Source organism: Enhydra lutris, unplaced genomic scaffold, assembly GCF_002288905.1.
Source record: "Enhydra lutris kenyoni isolate GAN:26980312 unplaced genomic scaffold, ASM228890v2 scaffoldscaffold79, whole genome shotgun sequence".
NCBI classification, from domain to species: domain Eukaryota; kingdom Metazoa; phylum Chordata; class Mammalia; order Carnivora; family Mustelidae; genus Enhydra; species Enhydra lutris.
The window spans coordinates 5,650,003-5,674,833 of record NW_019154163.1 but is presented as its reverse complement, the minus strand read 5'-3'; the positions used below and the strand labels follow the sequence as shown (position 1 = coordinate 5,674,833).

Here is a 24,831-nt window from a genome sequence, read left to right as displayed (position 1 = left end):
AATTTTTTGAGGAACTGCCATACTGATTTCCACAGTGGTTGTATCATTTTATAATCCCACCAAGAGTGTGCAAATGTTCCAAATTCTCCACATCATCACCAACTTGTTATTTACAGATTTTTTTTTTGACAGTAGCCATTCTAATAGTATGAGGTTATATCTCATTTTGGTTTTTATTTGTGTGTTTCTCTAGGTCATTTGTATATTATCTTTTAGAGAAATGTCTATTTGAATCTTTTGCCCATTTTTTGAATCAGGTCATCCATTTATTATTGAATTATAGTAGTTCTTTATGTACTCTGAATATTAACCCCTTACAAGATTCATGATCTGCAAATGTTTTCTCCTATTCAGTAGGTTGCTTTTTCACTCTGAAAATGTTCAATTTCATGTTGGGTATATTTTACAATAGTGTTGATGATGATGATTAAAACTATGCACAAGAAAAACCCGGGTCCAGATGGCTTCACTGCTAAATTTTGGCAAACATTTAAAGAACTCATACCAATTCCTCCCAAACTCTTTCAAGAAACAGGGAAAGGAAAACTTACGAACTCATTAAATGAGGCCAATATTAGCCTCATATCAAAACCAGACAAAGATATTAAAAGAAAACAAAACTGAAAACTAGTTATATCTTATGAATAAGGATGCATGAATCCTCAACAAAATACTAGTAAAGAGAATCCAGGAACATATAAAGAGAATTATACACCATAACCAAGTGGGATTTATCCCAGGTATGCAAGGTTGGTTTAACATCTGACATTCAAAGTAATGAACCAAATCAGTAGAATTTTTAAAAAACCAGTATGATCACCTTAATAGATGAGAGAAATCATTTAACAATATCCAACACCATTCATGATTTTTAAAAAAACAGTTAAAAAGCTGGAAATAGAAGGGAACTTCTTCAACTTGATAAACAGCATTATGAAAAAACTACAACTACCACCATCCTAATGGTGAAAGCGCAGATGCTTTTCCCCCAAGATTAAGAACAAGAAAAGGATGTTTGCTCTTGCCACTTCAACACTGTACTAGAGGTCCTAACCTGGAAACTGGGCAAGAAAAAGAAATAGAAGTAATCCACATTGGATATGCAAACGACATAATCCTGTATATGGAAACTCCTTTAAATAACCACTTAAATTCTTTCTACAGTTACATTGTTAGTGTATAGAAAAGCAACAGGTTTCTGTGCATTGATTTTGTATCCTGCCACATTACTGAATTGCTATATGAGTTCTAATAATTTGGGAGTGGAATCTTTTGGGTTTTCCACATAAAGCATCATGTCATCTGTGAAGAGAGAGAGTTTGACTTCTTTGCCAATTTGAACACCTTTTATTTCTTTTTGTTGTCTGATTGCTGTTACTAGGACTTCTAGTACTATGTTGAATAACCGTGGCGAGAGTAGGCATCCCTGCCGTGTGTCTGATCTTAAGGGAAAAACTCTCAGCTTTTTCCCACTGATAATGATACTCACTGTGGGCTCTTCACAGATGGTTTTTATGAAACTGAGGAATATTCCCTCTATCCCTACACTCTGAAGAGTTTTAATCAAGGATGCTGCATTTTGTCAAATGCTTTTTCTGCATCAATTGAGAGAACTGCATCGTTCTTATCTCTTCTCTTATTAATGTGTTCTATCACATGATTGATTTGCAAATGCTTAACCACCCTTGCATCCCAGGGTTAAATCCCACCTGGTCCTGATGGATAATCCTTTTAATGTACTGTTGGATCCTACTGGCTAGGATCTTATTGAGAATTCTGGCATCCATATTCATCAGGGACTGGTCTATATTCTCCTTTTAGATGGTGTCTTTGCCTGGTTTTGGGATCAAGGTAATGCTGGCTTCATAGAATGAGTCTGGAAGTTTTCCTGCTGTTTCTATTTTTTAAAACAGCTTCAAAAGAATAGGTGTTATTTCTTCTTTAAATGTTTGGTAGGATTACCCTGGGAATCCATCGGGCCCTGGACTCTTGTTTTTTGGAAGGTTTTTGATCACTGGTTCAATTTCGTTACTGGTTATTGGTATTTACCCCAAAGATACAGATGTAGTGAAAAGAAGGGGAACATGTACCCCAATGTTCATAGCAGCAATGTCCAAAATAGTCAAACTGTGGAAGGAGCCAATATGTCCTTCAACAGATGAATGGATAAAGACGTGGTTCATATATACAATGGAATATTACTCAGCCATCAGAAAGGATGAATACCCACAATTTGCATCAACATGGATGGAACTGGAGGAGCTTATACTAAGTGAATTAAGTCAAGCTGAGAAAGACAATTACATGGTTTGACTTATATATGGAATATAAGGAACAGCATGGAGGACATTAGGAGAAGGTAGGGAAAAATGAAAGGGGTGAAATCAGAGAGGGAGACAAACTATGAGAGACTATGGACTCTGGGAAACAAACCGAGGGTTTCAGAGGAGAGGGGGGTGGGGGGAATGGGGTAGCCCCGTGATGGGTATTAAGGAGGGCATGTATTACATAGAGCACTGGGTGTTATACACAAACAATGAATCATGGAACACTACATCAAAAACTAATGAATTACTGTATGTTGACTAACATAACATAATAAAAAAACAAAAAATAAATTAAAAAATAAATAAGAATATTCACTTAAAAACTATTAGGACTAATAAATGAGTTAATATACAAAACTCATTTTTTAAACATTTGCAAGTAACTATCCAAAAATATAATTAAGAAAATTCCATTTACAATATCAAAAAGAATAAAATAAGTAAGAATAAGTATACACTAAAAACCACAAAATACTGGTGAAAGAAAATTAAAAACCTAAACAAATGCTAAAACTTTCTATGTTCATGGATCAGAAGATTTAATATTGTTAAGATGGCAATACTTCCTAAAATGAAATACAGATTCAATGTAATCCCTATCAGAATCTTTTTCTTAGAAGATTTTATTTATTTATTTGACAGACAGAGATCACAAGTAGGCAGAGAGGCAGGCAGAGAGAGAGGGAGGAAGCAGGGTCCTGGCTGAGCAGAGAGCCCAATGCGGGGCTCGATCCCAGGGCCCAGATATCATGTCCTGAGCCGAATGCAGAGGCTTTTAACCCACTGAGCCACCCAGGCACCCCTCCCTATCAGAATCTTAATCAGAATCCCTATGCTGATTTCTCTGTAGAAATCTACAAGGTGATTCTAAAATTCATATGGAATTGCCAGGGACCCAGTACAGTGAAAACAATCTTGAAGAGGAACAAAGTAGGAGGACTCATGTTCAAAACTTACATAGCGACTCCTCTGATGGATCTAGGTAAATTGAAAACCTTCTGCTAAGAACATCAGGGTGCTGTGCTAAGTAAAATAAGTCATTCAGAGAAAGATAAATACCATATGATCTCATTCATATGTGGACTTTCAGAAAGAAAACACATTAACGTGGCATAGGGGGGAGACGTAAAGAAACCATAAGAGACTCTCAAAGATAGAGATCATACTGAGGGCTGCTGGAGGGAGGTGGGTTGGGGATGGGCTAGACGAGTGATGGGTATTAAAGACGACACTTGTGATAAGGACTGGGTGTTGCATGTAAGTGATGAATCACTGAATGGTACTCCAGAAACCAATATTGCAATGTATGATAACTAAAATATAAATAAAGAAAAAAGTAAAAAAAAAAAAAACCTCTGGAAAGGATTCACCATTTTACACACTATTAAGAATTTGTGATTTGTAATTCATGGGAAGAGATCAAATATCAACATTAACAGGAGTCTGGAAGAAGTTGAGTCCAACCCTCATGGATGACTTTAAGAGAAGTAACTGCAGATGTGGTTGTAATACCAAGAGAACTAGAAGTAGAAGTGAAGCCTGAAGAAAGAACTGAATTGCAATAATGTCATGATAAATCTTTTTTTTTTTAAAGATTTTATTTATTTATTTGACAGAGAGAGATCACAAGCAGGCAGAGAGGCAGGCAGAGAGAGAGGAGGAAGCAGGCTCCCTGCTGAGCAGAAAGCCCGATATGGGGCTTGATCCCAGGACTCTGAGATCATGACCTGAGCCGAAGGCAGCGGCTTAACCCACTGAGCCACCCAGGCGCCCCAGTCATGATAAATCTTGAACAGGTAAGGAGTTGCCTCATAGGTGAGCAAAGAAAGTGTTTTTTTGAGGTGGAATCTACGCCTGGTGAAGATGCTGTGAAGATTACTGAAATGACAACAAAAGATTTAGAATATAAACTTATTTGATAAACTAGCAGCAGGGTTTGAGAGGACTGACGTTACTCCAATTTTGAAAGTAGTTCTACTGTGGGTAAAATGTTATCAAATAGCATTGCATGCTACACAGAAATCATTTGTGAAAAGAAAGGTCAATCGATGCCACAAACTTCACTATTGTCTTATTTTAAGAAATTGCCACAGCCACCTCAATCTTCAGCAACCACCACCCGGATAAGTCAGCCAACATCATGGCAAAATCCTCCAGCAGCGAAAAATTACAACTCACTGAAAATTCGGATGATGGCATCAATTAACAATAAAGTATTTTTTAATTAAGGTATATACATTTTTTTAGCGATAATGCTATTGCACACTTAAAAGACTACAGTATAGTGTAAATACTTCTATATGTACTGGGAAACCAAAAAAACCTAATTTGACTCCCTTTATTAAAGTATTCACATTATTGTGGTGGTCTGGAACCAAACCCGCAATACCTCTACGGTATACCTGTAATAAAACAAAACAAAACAGAAGGTAAGTGTTGGTGAAGATGTGGAGAAACTGGAACCCTTATAAACGGCTTGTGGAAATGTAAAATAGTGCAGTCACTGGAAAACAGTTTGCTGGTTCCTCAATAAGTTAAAATTACCATATGACCTAATAATTCCATTCCTAAGTATATATCTGAAAGAAGTGAAAACAGATGCTTAAATAAATAAAAATCTGAATACAAGTATTTATCACAGCACTACCCACAATAGTCAGAAGGTGAAACAACCCAGATATCTAGGAATAAATAAATGGATAATCAAAATGTGGGTATTATCCATACAATGGAATACTATTAGCTCTTTTTTTTTTGTTTTTCAAAATTGAGCTAATTTAATATTGTGTTATTCCTAAAGTAATGGTCAAAGAATGATGATGGGTAATCTAGATAGTTTTTTCTTGTATCGTCTCCTAGGAAAACTTTTTTTTTGTAATTTTATTTTTTCTTCAGTGTTCCAAGATTCACTGTTCATGCACCACACCCAGTACTCCATGCAGTACGTGCCCTCCTTAATACCCACCACCAGGCTCACCCAACTCCTCACCCCTCTCCCCTCCAAAACCCTCAGTTTGTTTCTCAGAATCCACAGTCTCTCATGGTTCATCTCCCTCTCCAATTTCCCCCGACTCACTTATCATTAGCTCTTTAAGGCCTAATGAATGAAGTGCTGACATATGCTACATGGAAGAACTTTGAAAACATACTATGTGAAAGAAGCCAGTCACAAAAGACTACATATTATATGAATCCATTCATATGAAAGTTTCAGAATAGGTCAAACTGTAGAAATAGAAAGTAGATTCATTAGTGACTGCTTAAGATCTGAAGAAGCAGAAGGCAGGGGTAGGAGAGTAATAGCTAAAGGGTACAAGGTTTCATTGGTGGTTATTAAAAAGGTTGAAAATTGTAATGACAGTTGCACAACTCTATGAAAATACTAAAATCACTGAATTGTTTACTGAAAATGGATGAACTGCATGATATGTGAATTATCTCAATAAAGCTCTTTATAAGAACAAAAAAATCTTACTTCATGTTATAATTGCAATAATAAAGACCATATTTATATAGATAAGGATAAGAATAATGTGCAGAAAAATGGATATATTAAAGTTGTGTGTCTGGGGAGTATTTTTTATTGTTAAAATGTTTGTATAACATGTTTAAATGAAGGTTTCAAAAAGTTATGATACAGAACTGTTTGTAACTCACCTTTATAAATAAGAGGTTTATCTTTATCTTCTGTCTTTTCCCTACTGGCCAATTCAAGAAAATCTTCAATCAAGTCCAGAGATATGAGAGACTGGCTAAAAACAAGGCTAAAAAAACAGATTAGTGTTCATGGATTAGAAGGGTCACATAGTAAAGATATCACTTCTTCCCAAATTGACTTACAAATTCAACACAATTCTAATCAAAACCACAGTAGGAATTTTGAGTAATTAACTTCTATAAAGTTTATATGAGAATGCTGAGTAGCCAAAACAGAGTAGCCAAAGTAACTTTAAAAAAGTTGGAGGCCTAACTCTATATGATTTCAACACTTAAAAAGCTAGAGTAATCAGAATGGTATAGTACTGATTAAAGGACAAACACAAATGGAAGAGAATACAGAGGCCAGATATGGAGCCACACAAAACAGTTAGCTAAATGATTTTTCACAAATTGGCAAAGGCAATTCAGTGGAAAAAGGATCTTTTCAACAATGGTCTTGACAGTCTTGGCAAAATTCAACATCCATATGCAAAAAATAAAAATGAACTTTGGCCTAAACCTCCCACTTTATAGAAAAAGTAATTCAAAATAGAGCATAAATCTAATTTTAAAATGTAAAACTGTAGAATGTTTACAAAAACTCCAGGAAGAAAATACTCTTAACTTGGGGTTAGACAATTCTTAGACATAACACCAAAAGTATGATCTATGGGGAAAAAATTGATAAAGTGGATTTCATCAAAATTAAAAACTTTTAGTGTACAAAAGAAACTATTTAGAGAATATGAGAAAAAAAGTGTTAACTATTAAAAGTATTTCAGTAATTTTAGGCTCGTAAACATTCTAAAATACTTTGTTGTTCCATTTCAAACATGTCTGCAGATTCCTGATTCTCCATCCCAGTAGTTTTCTAACTCCTGTTTTGAGCCACGAAAACCATTTGTTCACATTAAGTTTTATGTGGTATTAAAATGTAATAAATAATTTCAGGTGCACAATATAGTGATTCAGCACTTGTATACAACAACCTGGTGCTCATCACAACAAGTGCACTCTTTAATCCTCATCATCTATTTAACATGAAACATTACACTGTAGGTTAACTAACTAGAATTTAAATTAAAACTTTGAAAAAATATGTAAGATACATATACATAGAATATAAATAAACAAATAATAAAAGGGCGCCTGGGTGGCTCAGTTGGTTAAGTATCTGACTCTGATTTTGGCTCTGGTCATGATCTCAGGGTTGTGAGATGGAGCCTCAGGTCAGGCCCCATACTCAGCTGGGAGTCTGCTTGAGATTCTCTCTCCCTTTCCCTCTGATCCACCTTCCACCCACCCCCCACTCACGCTCTCTCAAATAAAAAAAAATCTTTTTAAACAAACAAAGCAGGGTGCTTCAGGCCTTTGGGGGGAGAAGAAGGTAAAAGTGTCACTGGCCCCTCAGCCTCTGCTCTAAGCCTTCTCTTTTCACCAACTTTCATGGGCTCTGAAAAACAGTGTGAAAACCACTGCTCTCATCTATCCCATTAGTGAGAAGTGGACATAATTTTACACAGGAAATGAAAAAATCTAGAAAGAGAATAAAGGATAAAGGAGGGCTCATTCTCTCCCTTATATATGCAAAAAAGTAGGTCAGTATACAAGGAACTAGACACCTGTCCAAGCATATTGTTTGGTATTATTTGATTCTGAAAGCTGTACTATAGGAGAGAGACGCTTTTATGACTCCAGAAGATCCTTCAACATTCACTGCTTGAAGTCTTCAGATTTAGTAGTAGAACTAAAAAGAACAACTCAAGTTATGAAACAGCTGTTGGAGTTTATAACATGTGCACTGGCTATTGTATATAGACTTCCTAAACTCTGCACTATGCGGTTCTACTGTCTCCCAGTTGGTACTCCTAGAATACTGGTAAGGAAATTATGTATTCCTAGTACTCAGTGTAAATGACCAACAGTCTTGATCCCTCAATAGATTATTTTTCCTAGAATCAAACACTTTATTGAATCAATTCTTTTTGAGCTACAAATTAAATTTTCAGCAGTTCCTATAACTGGGAAACTTAAATTCTTCGAAATACTAATTATTTATTTAATTGGAATTAATCTGGAATTTGGGGTACTATTCTGGAAAAAGGTTGACTTGAGTCTGCATTAAAGCTGGTTCTGGGAACCACTGAGCTCAGAAAAATCTCACTATGAGAAAGGTGTTATTTGGACTAATTGGCTACATACTATTGGTTATCTCTTAATTTTTTCTAGTTGCAGATAAGATGAACAACTACTGCCCTAACTGGTAATAATTTTCATCCTTGTATAAACTATTTTGGCTTTATGTATTTTATTAATGACCCATATAAAAATATAGAAGAAATACAAATCAAATTCATACATATCAAAAAAACTAGAAATTAAAATTCAACCAAAATTTAATGCTTAAATGACATAAAATAAGTGAGAAGGGCTGGGCTGAATCCAATAGTATACTGGAATTAGCTGTAACTTGTTTTAAATAGGAAAGTGGATTGGTAGCCTTTCTTCCCACTACTGTTGGTAGCTTAAGATTGGCCACAGTTGAGAATAGTTTATCATGGTTATTAGCAAATGCCACAAATTAGGGCTTAACGCGCTTCTTTGCTTTCTCTGTTATCATTTTTTGGAAGTCAGTTGTCAAACATTTATCAACACACCACTGGCTAAAAATCACTGAAATTCATTTATCTCTTGCCTCATGAAATATCAAGTCGAAAGATCAGCTGCACAAATAGAGAATACATGAATCTGATTTGACACCAGTTCTTCTTTAAAAAAAAAAAAAAGAGTCTCAGTTGACCGTAAGTTTAATATGAACCAACAGTGTTATTTAGATGTTAGAAAACCTCTCTATTGGATTGCATGGATGGGAGTATAGGGTCCAGAATAAAGAAGAACCAGTTTCACTACAACTCTGTGTTAATAAAAATTCAGCTGAAGTATTTTGTTTACTATGACCATATCTTGAGATGGGTGCCAAAAAACTGAAGTATGTTCAAGACCATATGGTCAGGACTGAAACTGCCATACAAAGAATAGATCAACGAACTCAGAAAAAAAGCTAAAAGTGACAAGAGAGATGAACCCACTATTTTTTGAAGAAGAGACAACTGAAACAGTAGTACTGATGTCTGCCACCCACACTGAAAGGCATCAGGAAAATAAGATGAATAGATAAACAGATATGTAATAAAGTACAATAAAATACAGAATACAGTATAGATTCTAGGTGACAGGTATATGAATATTCACTGTAAAATTCTTTCTGCTTTTTTTTATGTTTGAAAATTTCCACAAGGAAATGTTGGACAAATAAAAAATAGTGGTAATCACAGTTATCAAAATGCCATAGTTTTATAGTCCTAACACTGATAATGTCTTTCATTTGGGACTTATAGCTTAAAAAAAATCACTATGAGTCTTAAAAAAGGCAGGAGATATGTTTAATTTTAAACCATAAGGAAAAAAGCTATAGGGATAAAGTACAAACTAAAGGACATAATTTATAAAAATATGAAGTATTCAACTATAGGTAGTCTTCTGAAATAGCAAATGTTCTATCATGGGAGAGGTTAGGAGAAGATCTATGATGAACATGGTAGAGGAGATTCTTGCACTGGTTAGGAAATTAAAAAACCACCCAAATCCCTTTCACATTCTTAAAATTTTTGTATGGTACGCAAATAAAAATTTTAAACTACCTACACTGATGGCAGAAAAAAAGCATGAGCATGTCACAGCAATAATCTCTCCCGAACTTTTAGGAACTCTGAATTCAAATACCCACTTTCTACTTGCATCTCTCATGGGTATTTAATAGGCCTCTGAAACTTAACATGGCCAGAGCAGAATTCTTTACTACCTCTAATAAACTTAGTTCTTCGGTACTATTCTCCCTTCTAGTAAATAACACCATGATCCACCAGCCACTGAGTCTGGAAGCCTGGGAGTCATCTTTGACTACTCTCACATTCTTACTGCCCTGCATTAATGTACCAAATCCTATTGTTTCTATTCCAAAACATATCCTTTACCTCCAATACTACCATTCCATGACAGGTCAACATCATCCCTTATCTGAATCACTTGTTTCTATATTAAAAAAAAGTGGCAATAGACAGCAAAAATAAATTTTAGTCAGTACTTACAAAGTGCAAGGTATAGTGGTTAATAAACTCACTATCCAGTGAAAAGACATACAAGTATGTATATCAGAATGTGTTAATAGTAGAGGTATATTAAAAGATGGTACAGAAATATTAGCCTTGGATCTATTCTCTTCCCAAAAAAGTTAAAGGAACTAAGTTTGAAACTTTTTTAAATAAAAGGTTTATTTTAAGCCTTATGTTAAATTGTTATTAAAAGAATCACAGATACATGTTAAAAATATTTTACGAACATATGTTGGGATGTTGTAACGAACTAAAAAGTAAGTCTGGTTCAAAATTTTAAAATAATTTTTTATTTTTTTATTAACATATAATGTATTATTGGCCCCAGGGGTACAGGTCTGTGAAATGCCAGGTTTACACACTTCACAGCACTCACCATAGCACATACCTTCCCCAATGTCCATAACCCAACCACCCTCTCCCTCCCGCCCCCAACCCTCAGTTTGTTTTGTGAGATTAAGAGTCTCTTATGGTTTGTCTTGGTTCAAAATTTTAAATGTTTTTTGAACTGTAATTTGAAGGATGAGGCCAAGAACAAAAACAAAGGAGAAAGGACAGAGAATAGTCGAAGAGGTGAAATAAAGTCTGAGAGGTACCCACTAGATTTGGGGTTAAAAGGTCACTGAGTGACTTTAGGGGGAAAAAAATCTCAATAAAGTAGTAACCACAGTGCATGGATTGAAAAATAATTTTTAAAGATGGTAAAATATAGATATCCACTAGAGACCTGGCTCAAAGAAATAAGTTCAAGGTGCAACAGCCAGAAAGGGAAATAGCACTGAAGAAACCACCAGAATATGTACTCAGAACTAGCGGCTTAGAAGGAAGACAGTTGTCTATCACTACACTACTAAAGAAATTACATCGTCAGACAGGAAGAAAACAAAACAGATTTCTTCCAATAAATTGTTTAAACAACAGAAAGGTTATAAAAAGGTTCATTTATATAATAAAAACAGGAGAGAAACTTACACTTTATCCCCAATTTCCTCTGCCATTCGAAGAATTTCAAAGAGAAGTACCATTTTTCCAGAATGTTCTAAAACCTCAGCATCAGCATCTGTAACAAAATCTTTGTACCAGTCTGGAGCTGGGCTGCTTGGATTAGAAGAGGAAGTAGCTTTACCTAAATAAAATAAATGAAACATAAATAAGTAGGCAAATAAGGAAAGAAACTCAAAGATCCAGAGAGGATTAAGAAAGAGACCTGGAGAAATGGGGAGGAGGGAAGGAGAGAGAAGAGAAGGGAGGAGGAGAGAAGGAGGAAGAGGGAAAAGGGATGAGGAGGAAGGAGGGCACCCTCTTGCAAAAAGAGAAAAAAAAACCATCCAAGGAAAGAGAGAGCTTTACTGTATGGAAAAGACACAAGGTGGGGAGTGGAGTAGAGACAAACTGAACTCTAGAAGAGGGAGAGAGAGGGAGTGGGACACACACAAACAGGCATATATGAATGCAAAGGAAGAAAAACATGGGAGGGGAGGCAGGCACAACAAGTAAGAGAATAAACAAGAGAAAGACCCCAGGAAAGTACAACTATGAGAAACAGTGCCCGGGAGCAGGGAATTAAAAAACCAGAGACCCTAAGAGACACCCCCCGCCCCCGCGCCGAGAGAGTATAACTCCCAACACAAACCCCAAGAAACCGAGACTAGGAGACAAAAAGATCTAAGGAACCAAAGAGAGACAGACAGAGGCAGGGAGAAGAGGGAGGGAAGAGAAACAGATGGACTCGGAGATCAAGAGAGAAAGGATCTTAGGGGCAGGAAATATTTCACAGTCCTAACAGAAGTCTGGAAAACAAAAACGGATTCATCCCAGAATGACCATATCATGTTAATTCATTTTGTTATTCTCCCCACAAACTTTGATTATAAAAGATATAAGAAAGTAACACAAAATAATCTATTTAATATCTAAACATAAACAGTTCGATTCAAAATTAGGAACATAAGGTTTACCTGTTTTTGTACCTTCCCTCAATTGCTTTTTAATGCAAAGTATTTTGAGTTTTTACATATTTTTGTTATACATATTTTAAATATTCACAAAAGTATACAGAATATGGTGAACAGCCATGTTCCCACATCCTATCTTCATTAAATTTTACCACTTGCTAAATACGCTTCTGATGCAGCTGACACCTAATATGTGACCATACCAAATCTCATTCTCTTCTTTCCCTTGTGTTTTTCTGAGGTACCTAAAATCTAAATTCTATTAAGCTATGTGAAATAAGTCATACTAAGAAAAATAAATACCATATGATTCTACTCATAAATGGAATTTTAAAAAATGAATAAACAAACAGAAAGCAGGATCAGACCTATAAATACAGAGAAAAAATTGATGGTTGCCATAGGGGAAGGAGTCGGGGTTTGGGCAAAATGGGTGAAGGGGAGAGGAAGATGTAGGCCTCTAGTTACAGAACGAGTAAGTCAAGGGAATCTAAAAACAATACAAAGAAAAACAAATGAATAAACAAATAAAAAGCATAATCAGACCTATAAATACAGAGAACAAATTAAGTCACTGAATAAAAGGCACATGATATTGTCAATAAAAGTAAATTAAATTGTAATAGCAATGTAAAAGGACAGATGGCAGCTACACTTGTGGTGAATATAGCGTAATGCATAAACTTGTCAAATAACCAGGTTGTACACCTGGAAGTAATGTAATGTTGAGTGTCAGTTATACTAAAAAATGTAAAAGAACAAAATAAAATTTATTATCAAATAAAATCCTAAATTCTGTATTTACTATTTCTGTGTATGCTTTTATGTATCACTAAACTGTACATTACCTTTCATGTTTTCAAACTATATGTAAGCAGTACATACTGGTTGTATCTTTCTATGACTTTTCACTAAATGTAGTTTTTCATTTTTCACTCAAAGTGAGACTTATTCAATCATTCTAACTGTTTTGTAGAATTCTACTGCATGAATATTTCATCATTTATTAGCTCTCCTCATACGCATTATAAGCATCTCCTCCGTCATCTCAAAAATACTTAAATTATTTCTAATTTTTGGCTACTATCAAATGAAAATTTTTGTTATATTTTTCTAGAATACTGCCTACTTCATCTAAGTTTTAAATTTTCTGACATAAATGTACACTTCTGGTTTTTAAAATTACCACTTTAAACATAATATAGTCTTTATCAAATATTTCTATTATCATCAAAGGCCCTTAATCTAATTATGTTATTTGTTTGGTGTGTTAACTTTTGTCAGGCTGACTGCTTATTTTGTTGCTAACTTTTTCTAAAGTTAATTGTTCCCTCAGGTATTCTATCATTTTTTAAAAAAGATTTTATTTAGTTATTTGACAGAGAGAGACACAGCGAGAGAGGGAACATAAGCAGAGGGAATGGGAGAGGGAGAAGCAGGCTTCCTATTGAGCATGGAGCCCGATGCAGGGCTCGATCCCAGGATGCTGGGATCATGACCTGAGCCAAAGGCAGACGCTTAATGACTGAGCCACCCAGGCACCCCATTCTACCATTTTTATTTTCATTTCACTTTCAGTGTAGCTGTAATACGTGAGAACCCTGCGTAGAGATCATACATCTCCACTCTGCATCTGTTTCTGCCGGGTGCTCTAGGGGATCAACAATGCAGGATTACTTTTGAGGTATTGCAGCTTGAGATTTTTATTTATTATTTATTTTTTAAAGATTTATTTATTTATTTATTTCAGAGAGAGAGCGAGAGAGAGAGCCTGTGAGCATGGGTGAGAGGGGCAAAGGAAGAGAAGAAAGAGAATCTATAGCAGACTCCCTGCTGAGGGAAGAGCCCAACAAGGGGCTTGATCCCACAACCCTGAGAACATGACCTGAGATGAAATCAAAAGTTGGTCCCAAGTTCAATTGACTGAGCCACCCCAGCATTCCGTCAGCTTGAGATTTTTAGACCAAGTAACATAAATTCAAATCATAACCTATGTTAGCCCTTGATTAGGAATCCAGGGAAACTATTTTTCTCAACCTGGAGACCAGGGTGAAACAGATAAGCTTCCTTGAAATCTCCCTGGATTGCTAGGCAAATTTTTTTTCTATCCTGTTCGTCAATAGACTACATACCCTTTGAAGAGATTCAGCTTTAATGTGGGTTCAAAGAACTCTCCACCTTATACACGGGTCAAGGCCTTGTATCCTATTACTGGGTAGGTGAAAACCAAAACTGCTAGTCTCAAGACTAGCATATCCCTAAGGCTTCCACAGCACACCTTCCTGAAATTACTGTTTAAATTATCAGTTCCTGGGGTGCCTGGGTGCTTCAGTGGGTTAAGCCTCTGTCTTTGGCTCAGGTCATGATCTGAGGGTCCTGGGATCGAGGCCCACATCGGGCTCTCTGTTCAGCAGGGAGCCTGTTTCTCCCTCTCTCTCTGCCTGCCTCTCTGCCTACTTGTGATCTCTGTCTGTCAAATAAATAAATAAAATCTTAAAAAAAAGATTAATTTTTTAAAAATTTAAAAAAATTATCAGTTCCTCCTTTGTGTCTGGGTCCTGGTGATTTCCACTACTTCTAGAGAGCTCCTTATGTATTGATGTTCAAACCACAATGAACTACTGCCTAAACATGTCACATATTTGCAAGAACCCATAGCTTTCCTTGAATGTCTTCTATTATTTTCTCCCCTTTGTCACCTGGAAAACTTCTTTTTATGCTTCACTATCCTTCAGGAATCAAATCAAATTTCATCTTAGAAAGCCTCCTTTGCAAGGCTGGCCCTATGCTGTTGTCTGGGCACTTGAATTATACACGGCTCCTTGTACTAATATAAAACTTCCCCTGATAAGACTGGCTCATTGTTCCTAGACTGTTTGTACAATGTGGTTTGTTCTGAGCAAACCTGTTTTCTTTCTGGACATCTGAGATTTGGCAAGAGCCCAGCAGATAGTGTGTTTAAAACACATAAAAAACTTAGGTACTTGGTCTCTAATGAGCTTCCTCAGTAGATGATACTTTATATACACTATCATAACATTTCTGGAGAAATTAGTACATCTTGGGTGACTCCATTGGGAGACGACTCTTAGAAGGTTATGCCAGGTTTCCTTTGGACTCTACCCCATCTGCTTTTTCCCTTTGCATATTTTGCTTTGTACCCTTTCATTGTAATAAATTATAGACTTGAATATGACTATATGCTAAGTCTTGTGAATCACTGAACCTGAGGGTGGTCTTGGGTGCCACTGACAAACAGCTTATCAAGCCAATGTCAAACTAAACTCCTTTCTACAACTGGCAAAAAACAAATGCCTTCAGGGAATACCCAAATATATAAACCCAAATATACTAAAGGTAATTTAACTAAAGTGAAAATGTCAGCAATAAAAAAATGCTAGCGCAAAGTTAGTAAAAATAATAATTTCTGTACAAAAGATTCCATTCTAATTTTGATCCTATTGGATATAATCAAATTACTTTACAGTAATGTCGAAAAAAATAAAAACTGATATAGGAAAATAAGGGCTAGTGCAGTTAATAAGTACCCTGAATATGTAATTAGAACTTATAAACAGGTATTTCACGTTGAATACTCTTATTTCAATATCCACATGGATTAACTGTTATTTCTGTTATAACTTTGATCTTATATATATATGACAAGAAACAGTACATTAACTAATCAAAGCCACTCCTTAATATCCACTCTGGCTATCACAAAATGCTTACAAGGTAAGGCACTAAAGAAATACTAACAAATAAAAAGCAACAACTTTAACCCTAATTTCTTGAAGTACATTTTCCTAAATATATATTTAACTACCGTATTTGCATCAAGATACACTGAATTTTATAAAGAAAAGTAGCAATATCATTAAAGTACTATGTATCTATATAGTACTAGTAGTAGAACATTAAGCTCCATGAATGCATTTTATTGACTAATATAACTCAAGCTTCTACAGCAGTGCCTAGACCATATTAAGCACTCAAATAAATATTTGTTGAATGAATAAATGTGGTATATTAGTGCTAATATTATGGTCCTACAAGGATTCTGTCACAAAAAGTTTATGTCCATATAATAAATTGTATACATTTCAAAGTGTAAATGCTAACCAATAAAGATTAATCTAAAAAGAGCAAAATATTAAACTGAATACTTTGGTTTTTAATTTAAATTCCATTAATTAGAGTTTAGTAATTCATCAATCTTATATAATACCCAGTGCTCATTACATCATGTGCCCTCCTCCATGTCCATCACCCAGTTACTCCATCCCTACCTCCCCGTCCCCTCTAGCAACCCTCAGTTTATTTCCTATGCTTAAAAGTTTCTTATGGTTTCTCTCTCTCTCTGATTTTGTCTTGTTTTACTTTTCCCTATGATCCTCTGCTTTATTTCTTAAATTCCACATATGAGTGACAGAATATGATAATTGTCTCTGATTGGCTTGTTTCTCTTAGCACAATACCCTCTAGTCCCATCCACATCATTGCATATGGCAAGATTTCATTTTTTGATGGCTGAGTGGTATTCTATTATGCATGTACATATGTATGTATTCTATTATGTATGTATATATGTATATTCTTTATCCATTCATCTGTCCATGGACACCTGGACTCCTTCTATAGTTTGGCTATTGTGGACATTGCTGCTATAAACACTGGGGTGCAATTGCCTCTTCAGATCACTACATTTGTATCTTTGGAGTAAATACCTAGTACCACAATTGCTGAAAATTGAATACTTAGAAGTAGTTTATATATTTATTTACTCATAAAACAAACTAGTTTATATATTTATTTACTCATAAAACAAACTGTCCTAATAAAATACTAAAACACAGAAACAGGAATACTGTAAGGTTAACTTAAAAGACTTACTCAAGATGTTGCTTCTGTAAACATTCAGAAAGCTACTGTAAAAAGAATTAGATAGCAACTCTAAAGTAAAAATGAAATATGCAGTTAAAATATTATTATAGCTCAATTGTAGCCATCTACTTATTTAATATCTATTTCATATTCCAAATACAACATTTTGGCCCTTTAATCCTTCCTATTCAGGTTTTCTTACATTTCCTATCAGAAAGTAACTATGTTTTAAAAAAAAAGTTACACAGTGTCAGCTATATATGTCCATGTACTATGATATACTCAGCCTTATTTGAAGTTAATCTAGATCTAAAAAAAATAGATTTTTATCATCATTTGATCTGGAAAATATTTCTAATAGACTATACATGTACACAGCTGAAGAAAACATAAAATACATCTATATATGAATGATTTCTATTTGACTGCACATGTCTAAAATGAAAATGAAACAAAGACCTTACACAGTCAAAATTTGTCATTTGGAAACCATAGCCTTCCCTAACTGCTTTTAAGTTCACAATATGTAGCCATCTCTTCTCTGTTCCAATTCTTTCCAAACATTTTCACCTTATGACATAAATGAAAAACAATAATGCTTACATAATGTACCAGGAGAAAACAGAAGAGGCTACTTATTTCTGGAGGTGACCCAGCTGCCTCAGACCCTACTTGTACTGCTAGGAGATGAAGGGAACAAGACCTCAGCACTTTTATTTAACCTGTTTATAGCACAGAATGAGACACACTGGTTTCTCTACTTTCCCTATTCTCCTAAAAAAGTTACAGAAAAAAAATTTCAGCAAGAATATTTTAAGGAAAAAAAAAGAATATTTTAAGAAAACCATTCCCAGGAACACATAAATTTTAAGCTATTTATTTCCAATTCTGAGATGACTGAGGAGAAATTTAAGTGAAAAGTCAGACTGGGAGAGAAGGGAGGGAGATAACAGAAGCTTCCTATTAAACTAGAACCATTCCTTTATTATTTTTAGAAGAATACTCTTTAAACCTAATTGGAAGATTAACAATGATAATAAATTGCCTTTATGAGACAACAGCAGAGAAGAACAAAGAGGAAAATTTGGTAGTTTAATTTTTACTATCCCCCTGATTTCTAAGAGAAGTAAGCCAAGGTCTGTGATTAGGCTGCCATCTGCTTATTCCAGTGAGGTAGTGAAAAGAGAAATGTCTTATATTTTTCTTATTTTTTGAAGGTTTTATTTTAATTCCAGTTAGTTAACATACTATAGTATCAATTTCAGGTGTACAATATAGTGACTCAATACCTTCATACAAGACCCAGTGCTCATCATAAGTGCACTCCTCAATCCCCATCACCTATTTAAGCCATCCCCCATCCATCTCCCTTCTGGTAACCATCACTTTGTTCTCCATAGTTAAAAGTCTATTTCTTAGTTTGCATCTCTCTCTTTTTATCCTTTTACTGTTACAATTTGTTTCTTAAATTCCACATATAAGTGAAATCATACGGTATTTATCGTTCTTAGACTGACTTATTTTGCTTAGCATAATACTCTCTAGTTCTATCCATGTTGTTCCCAAAGATTTCATTCTTTTTTATGGTTGAGTAATATTCCATAGTAATTATATATCACCTCTTCTTTATCCATTTGTCTGTAGATGGACACGGGGGCTTGTTCCATCATTGGGCTATTGTTGATAATTGCTATTATACACATAGGAGAGCATATATCCTTTTGAATTAGTTTTTTGTATTTTATGGGTAAACAACAGTAGTGCAATTAAGGGATCATAGAGTAGTTCTATTTTTAACTTTCTGAGGAATCTTCATACTGTTTTCCAGAGGGGCTGCAACAGTTTGCATTTCCACCAGCACTGCAAAAGTGTTCCTTTTCTTCCATATCCTCACCAGCATCTGTTGTTTCTACTACTGATCATTTTAACTATTCTGACAGGTATGAGGTGATAGCTCATTGTAGTTTTGATTTGCATTTCCCTGATGGTAAGTAGCCTCTGTTGGCCATCTGTATGTCTTGGGAAAATGTTTATTCATGTCAGTTGCGCATTTTTACTTCAATTGTTCATTTTTTGGGTGTTGAGGTTTAGAGGTTCTTTATATATTCCAGATACCAACCCTTTATTAGATATGTAATTTGCAAAGATTGTTTCCCATTCCAAAGGTTGCCTTTTAGTTTTGTTGCTTGTTTCCTTCACTGTGCAGAAGCTGTTTATTTTGATCAAGTCCCAATAATTTATTTTTGCTTTTTTGCTTTTACTTCACTTGCCTTAGGAGACCTATCTAAAGATATATCTAGAAACAACTTGCTACAGCCAATGTCAAAGATATTACTGCCTGTGTTCTCTTCTAAGATTTTTCTCTTCTAAGATTTAATCCATTCTGAATTTCTATTTGTGTACAGTATAACGAAGTGGTCCCATTTCATTCTTTTGCATGTTGCTGTCCAGTTTTCCCAACAACATTTTTTGAGAAAACATTGTTTCTCCCATTAGATATTCTTTCCTACTTTGTCAAAGACTAACTGTCCATAGAATTTTAGCTTCATTTTTCGGTTTTCAATTCTGTTCCATTAATTTATGTGAGTATTTTTGTACTGCACCATACTATTTTATAGTATACATACTATACTATATATATAGGATACTATACTATACATACACCATACTATACCAGTATAACTTGAAGACAGAAATTGTGATGCCTCCAGCATTTGTTTCTTTTTCAAGGTTGCTTTGGGCACTTGAGACATTGGTGGTTCCATACAAATTTTAGGACTGTTTGTTCTAGCTCTGTGAAAAATGCTCTTGGCATTTTGATAGGAAGAGCATTAAATATGTAGACTGCTTTAGGTAGCATAGACATTTTGACAATGTTTGTTCCTCCAATCCATGAGCATGGAATGTCATTCTGTTTCTTCGTGTCCTCTTCAATTTCTTTCATCAATGTTTTATACTTTTCAGAGTACAGATCTTTCACCTTCTTGGTTGAGTTTATTCCTACCTATCTTGTTACTTTTGGAAAAACAGTAAATGAGAATGATTGCTTAATTTTTGTTTATGCTGCTTCATTATTGGTGTATAGAGATCCAAAAGATTTCTCTACATTCATTTTGCATCCTGTCACTTGACTGGATTCATGTATCAGTTCTAGCAGCTTTTTGGTGAGTCTTTTGAGTTTTCTATAGAGTATCTTGTTATCTGCAAATAGTGAAAGTTTTACTTCTCCCTTGCTAATTTGGACATCTTTTCTTTCTTTTTGTTGTCTGATGGTTATGAGTACAACTTCTGGTACTCTGTTAAATACCAGTGATGAGAATGGACATCCCCATCTTGCTCCTGACCAGAGAGGAAAAACTCTCCATCTCCCCCAACAGGGAATGACAATAGCTGTGGGTTTTTCATAAATGGCCTTTATGATGATGAGGTATGCTCCCACTAAACCAACATTGTTGAGGGTTTTTATCATGAATGGATGCTGTACTATGTCAAAGCTTTTTCTGCATCTACTGAAATGACTGTATGGTTCTTACCCTTTATTAATGTAGTATATCACACTGATTGATCTGTGAATGCTGAACAACCCCTGCAACCCAGCAATGCATCCCACATGATCACTGTGAATGATTTTTTAAAAATGTATTGTTGAACTTGGTTTGCTAGAACTTATTGAGAATTTTGGATCTATGTGCATCTATAGTATTAGCCTATAGCTCTCGTTTTTAGGGTACTTTTTATCTGGTTTTGCTATCAGGGTAATGCTGCCCTCATAAAATGAATTGGAAATTTTTCCTTCCTTTTCTGTATCGTGGAATAATCTGAGAGGAATAGGTATTAACTCTTCTGTAAATGTTTGGTAGAATTCCCCTCGGAAGCCATCTGTCCCTGGACTTCTGTTTGTTGGGTAGTTTTTGATTACTGGTTCAATTTCATTACAAGTTATCATTCTGTTCAAATTTTCTATTTGCTCCTATTTCCGTTTTGGTAGCTTACATGTTTCTAAGAATTTATCCATTTCTTCCAGTTGTCCAATTTGTTGGCATATAGTTAGTCATAATACTCTCTTATAATTGTATTTCTGTGGTCTTTATTGTGATCTCTCCTCTCTTATTTGTGATTTTGTTTATTTGGATCCTTTCTCTTTTCTTTTTGATAAGCCTGGCTAGGGGTTTATCAATTTTACTAATTCTTTCAAAGAACCAGCCCCTGGTTTCATTGATCTGTTCTACTGTTCTTTAGGTTTTTCTTTCATTTGTTTGCATTAATCTTTATTATTTCCCTTCTTCTCTTGGCTTTAAGGCTTCTTTTGTTGTTCTTTTTCTAGCTCCTTTAGGTGTATGGTTAGGTTGCGTTTTTGAGATTTTTTTTTGCTACTTGAGGTGGGCCTGTATTGCTATATACTTCCATCTTATGACTGCTTTTGCTGCATCCCAAAGGTTTTGGATTGTCATGTTTTCATTTTCATTTGTTTCCATGTATTTATTTCTTCTTTAATTTTCTGAGGAAACCATTCACTCTTAAGTAGCATGTTCTTTAACTACCACGTATCTGTGGTCTTTGCAAATTTTTTCTTGTGTTTGACTTCAAGTTTCATAGTATTGTGGTCAGAAAATATGTGTGGTATAATCTCAATCTTTTTGTACTCATGGAGGCCTGATTTGTGACCTAGTATGTGATATCTTCTGGAGAATGTTCCATGAGCAATTGAAAAGAATGTGTATTCTGCTGTGTTAGGATAAAATGTTCTGAATATATCTGTTAAGTCTACCTGGTCCAATGTGCCACTCAAAGCCATTGTTTCCTTGATGATTTTCTGCTTAGATGATTTGTCCATTGATATAAATGGGGTTTAATGTCACCACTATTACTGTATTATTATCAATGAATTCCTTTACATTTGTTATTAAATGTTTTATATATTTGGGTGCTCCCAAGTTAGGAGCATAAATATTTACAATTCTTAGATCTTCTTGTGGGATAGACCCCTTTATTATGATATAGTGTACTTCCTCATCTCCTATTACAGTCTTTGGTTAAAAACTAGTTTGTCTGATATAAGTATGGCTACTCTGACTCTTTTGACATCCATTTGCAAGATAAATGTTTTTCCATCACCCCACTTTCAATCTGAAGGCGTTTTTAGGTCTAAAATGGGTCTCTTGTAGGCAGCATATAGATTGGTCTTGATTTTGTATCCACTATGACATTCTATGTCTTTTGACTGGAGCATTTAGCCCATTTACATTCAGAATGATTACTGATAGATATGTATTTAGTGCCATTGTATTATTTGTTTTGTCACGTTTCTGAAGATTTTCTGTTCCTTTTTGGACTTTGTCACTTTTGGTCTTTCTTTCCCACTCAAAGAGTCCCATTTGATATTTTTTGCAGGGTTTGTTTAGTGGTCATGAAGTCCTTTAGTTTCTGTTTGTCTGGGAAACTCTTTATCTCTCCCTCTATTTATTCTGAATCAACCTTGCTGGATTAAGTATTCTTGGTTGCATATTTTCCCCTTTCAGCACTTTGAATGTATCATGCCACTCTCTTCTGGCTTGCCAAATTTCTGTTGAGAAATCTCCAGCTAGCCTTATGGGTTTTCCTTTGTAAGTTAAGGACTTCTTTTCTCCTGCTGTTTTTAAGATATTTTTCTTTATCACTATATTTTACAAATTTAATTAGAATATGTCTTGGTGTTGGCCTGCTTTTGTTGATTTTGATGGGAGTTTTCTGTGCCTCCTGGATATGGATGTGTGTTTCCCTCCCCAGAGTAAGAAAGTTCTCGGCTATTATTCTTTCAAGTATGCTTTCTGCCGCCTACTCTCTTGACAAGAGAAATGTTTACGAAGGAATCACCACATTAGTTCAGGTACAGGCCTAAAATCAGCCAAGCTTGTTTGAACCCAGTGTCATTCACCAAGCTGGCCTCCATATCTCCCTTTTCACAGTCAACTGCTTTGCTATATGACTCTCAAATGACAAATATTTAGACATACTTACACTGTTCTGTCTTTAGATAATTTATATTTAAAATATTCAGACATTTGGTCCCAACTTTGGAGCTCCTACACATCTAATCAGGCTGCACCTATAATATATGGAGCCTCAACACTAATCCTTAAAATGTAGATATGGGTCAAGACACTTTCAGCCAATAAAAAATCCAGACTTTCACTTGTGTGTACACTCATGCACAAGAAAAGGAGAGAAAGGGAAAACAAAAGAGGTGACAGAAGAGAACACAGGAACAAACCTCTCTGACCTCTGCCATAGCAACTTCTTACTAGACACATCATCAAAGGCAAGGGAAACAAAAGCAAAAATGAACTACTGGGACTTCATCAAGATAAAAAGCTTCTGGGAACCCAGGTGGTTCAGTCTAAGTGTCTGCCATCAGCTCAGGTCATGATCCCCAGATCCTGGATTGAGCCCTGCATCAGGCTCCCTGCTTGGTGGGAAGCCTGCTTCTCCCTCTCCCACACCCCTTGCTTGTGTTCCCTCTCTCGCTGTCAAATAAATAAATAAAATCTTAAAAAAATTAAAAAATATAAAAAGCTTCTGCACGGTAAATGAAAATAATCAACGAAACTATAAAGCAGCCTATGGAATGGGAGAAGATATTTGCAAATGACATATATGATAAAGGGTTAGTAGGTGAAATCTACAAAGAACTTATCAAGCTCAACACCCAAAATACCAATAATCCAGTTAATAAATGGGCAGAAGGTATGAACAGACACTTTTCCAAAAAAGACATACAGATGGCTAACAGATGCATGAAAAAATGCTCAACATCACTAGCCATCAGGGAAATACAAATCAAAGCCATGATGAGATACCATCTCACACTTGTCAGGATGGCTAAAATTAACAAAAGAAGAAACAACAGGTGTTGGTGAGGGTACAGAGAAAGGGGAACCCTCTTGCACTGTTGGTGGGAACAAAAATTGCTGCAGCCACTCTGAAGAACAGTACAGAGGTTCCTCAAAATGTTAAAAATAGAACTACCCTATGATCTAGTAATTGCACTAATAGGTATTTACCCAAAAGATACAAAAATACAGATTTGAAGGGATACATGCTCCCTGATGCTTATAGTAGCACTATCAACAATAGCCAAACTATGGGGAGAGCCCAGATGTCCATCAACATAAGAATGGATAAAGAAGATGTGGTATCACCTCTTATACAATGGAATATTACTCAGCCATAAAACAGAGTAAAATTTTGACATTTTCAAGGACATGGATGGAGCTAGAATATACTATGCTAAGTTAAATAAGCCAGTCAAAAGAAAAATACCATATGATCTCACTCATATGTGGAGTTTAAGGAAGAAAACATGAGCATATGGGAAGGGAGAAAAGAAAAAAGGAGAGGGGGAAACAAGCCATAAGAGACTCTTTTTTAAAATGTTTTAATTTGGGACGCCTGGGTGGCTCGGTTGGTTAAGCAGCTGCCTTCGGCTCAGGTCATGACCCGGCGTCCTGGGATCGAGTCCCACATCGGGCTCCTTGCTCTGCGGGGAGCCTGCTTCTCCCTCTGCCTCTGCCTGCCATTCTGTCTGCCTGTGCTCGCTCTCTCTCCCTCTCTCTCTCTGATAAATAAAAAAAAAATAAATAAATAAATAAAATAAAATAAAATAAAATGTTTTAATTTAAATTCAATTTAGGGGGCGCCTGGGTGGCTCAGTGGGTTAAAGACTCTGCCTTCGGCTCAGGTCATGATCTCAGGGTCCTGGGATCGAGCCCCGCATCAGGCTCTCTGCTCAGCAGGGAGCCTGCTTCCCCCCCCGCC

General features: G+C 35.5%; 1 protein-coding gene across 5 annotated transcripts in view; it reads right to left on the bottom strand.

The window, feature by feature from the left end:
- LOC111160945 (ATRX, chromatin remodeler) overlaps window positions 1-24,831 on the bottom strand; it is a 298,603-nt gene that overhangs the window by 58,457 nt on the left and 215,315 nt on the right. For all 5 annotated transcript variants that reach the window (XM_022524346.1, XM_022524345.1, XM_022524347.1 and 2 more), the window contains 2 exons: window positions 11,171-11,324; window positions 5,985-6,091 (listed from right to left, as the gene is read on the bottom strand). In XM_022524346.1, the coding sequence (XP_022380054.1) occupies window positions 5,985-6,091; window positions 11,171-11,324 (261 nt within the window). The remainder of the gene's footprint in view (window positions 1-5,984; window positions 6,092-11,170; window positions 11,325-24,831) is intronic.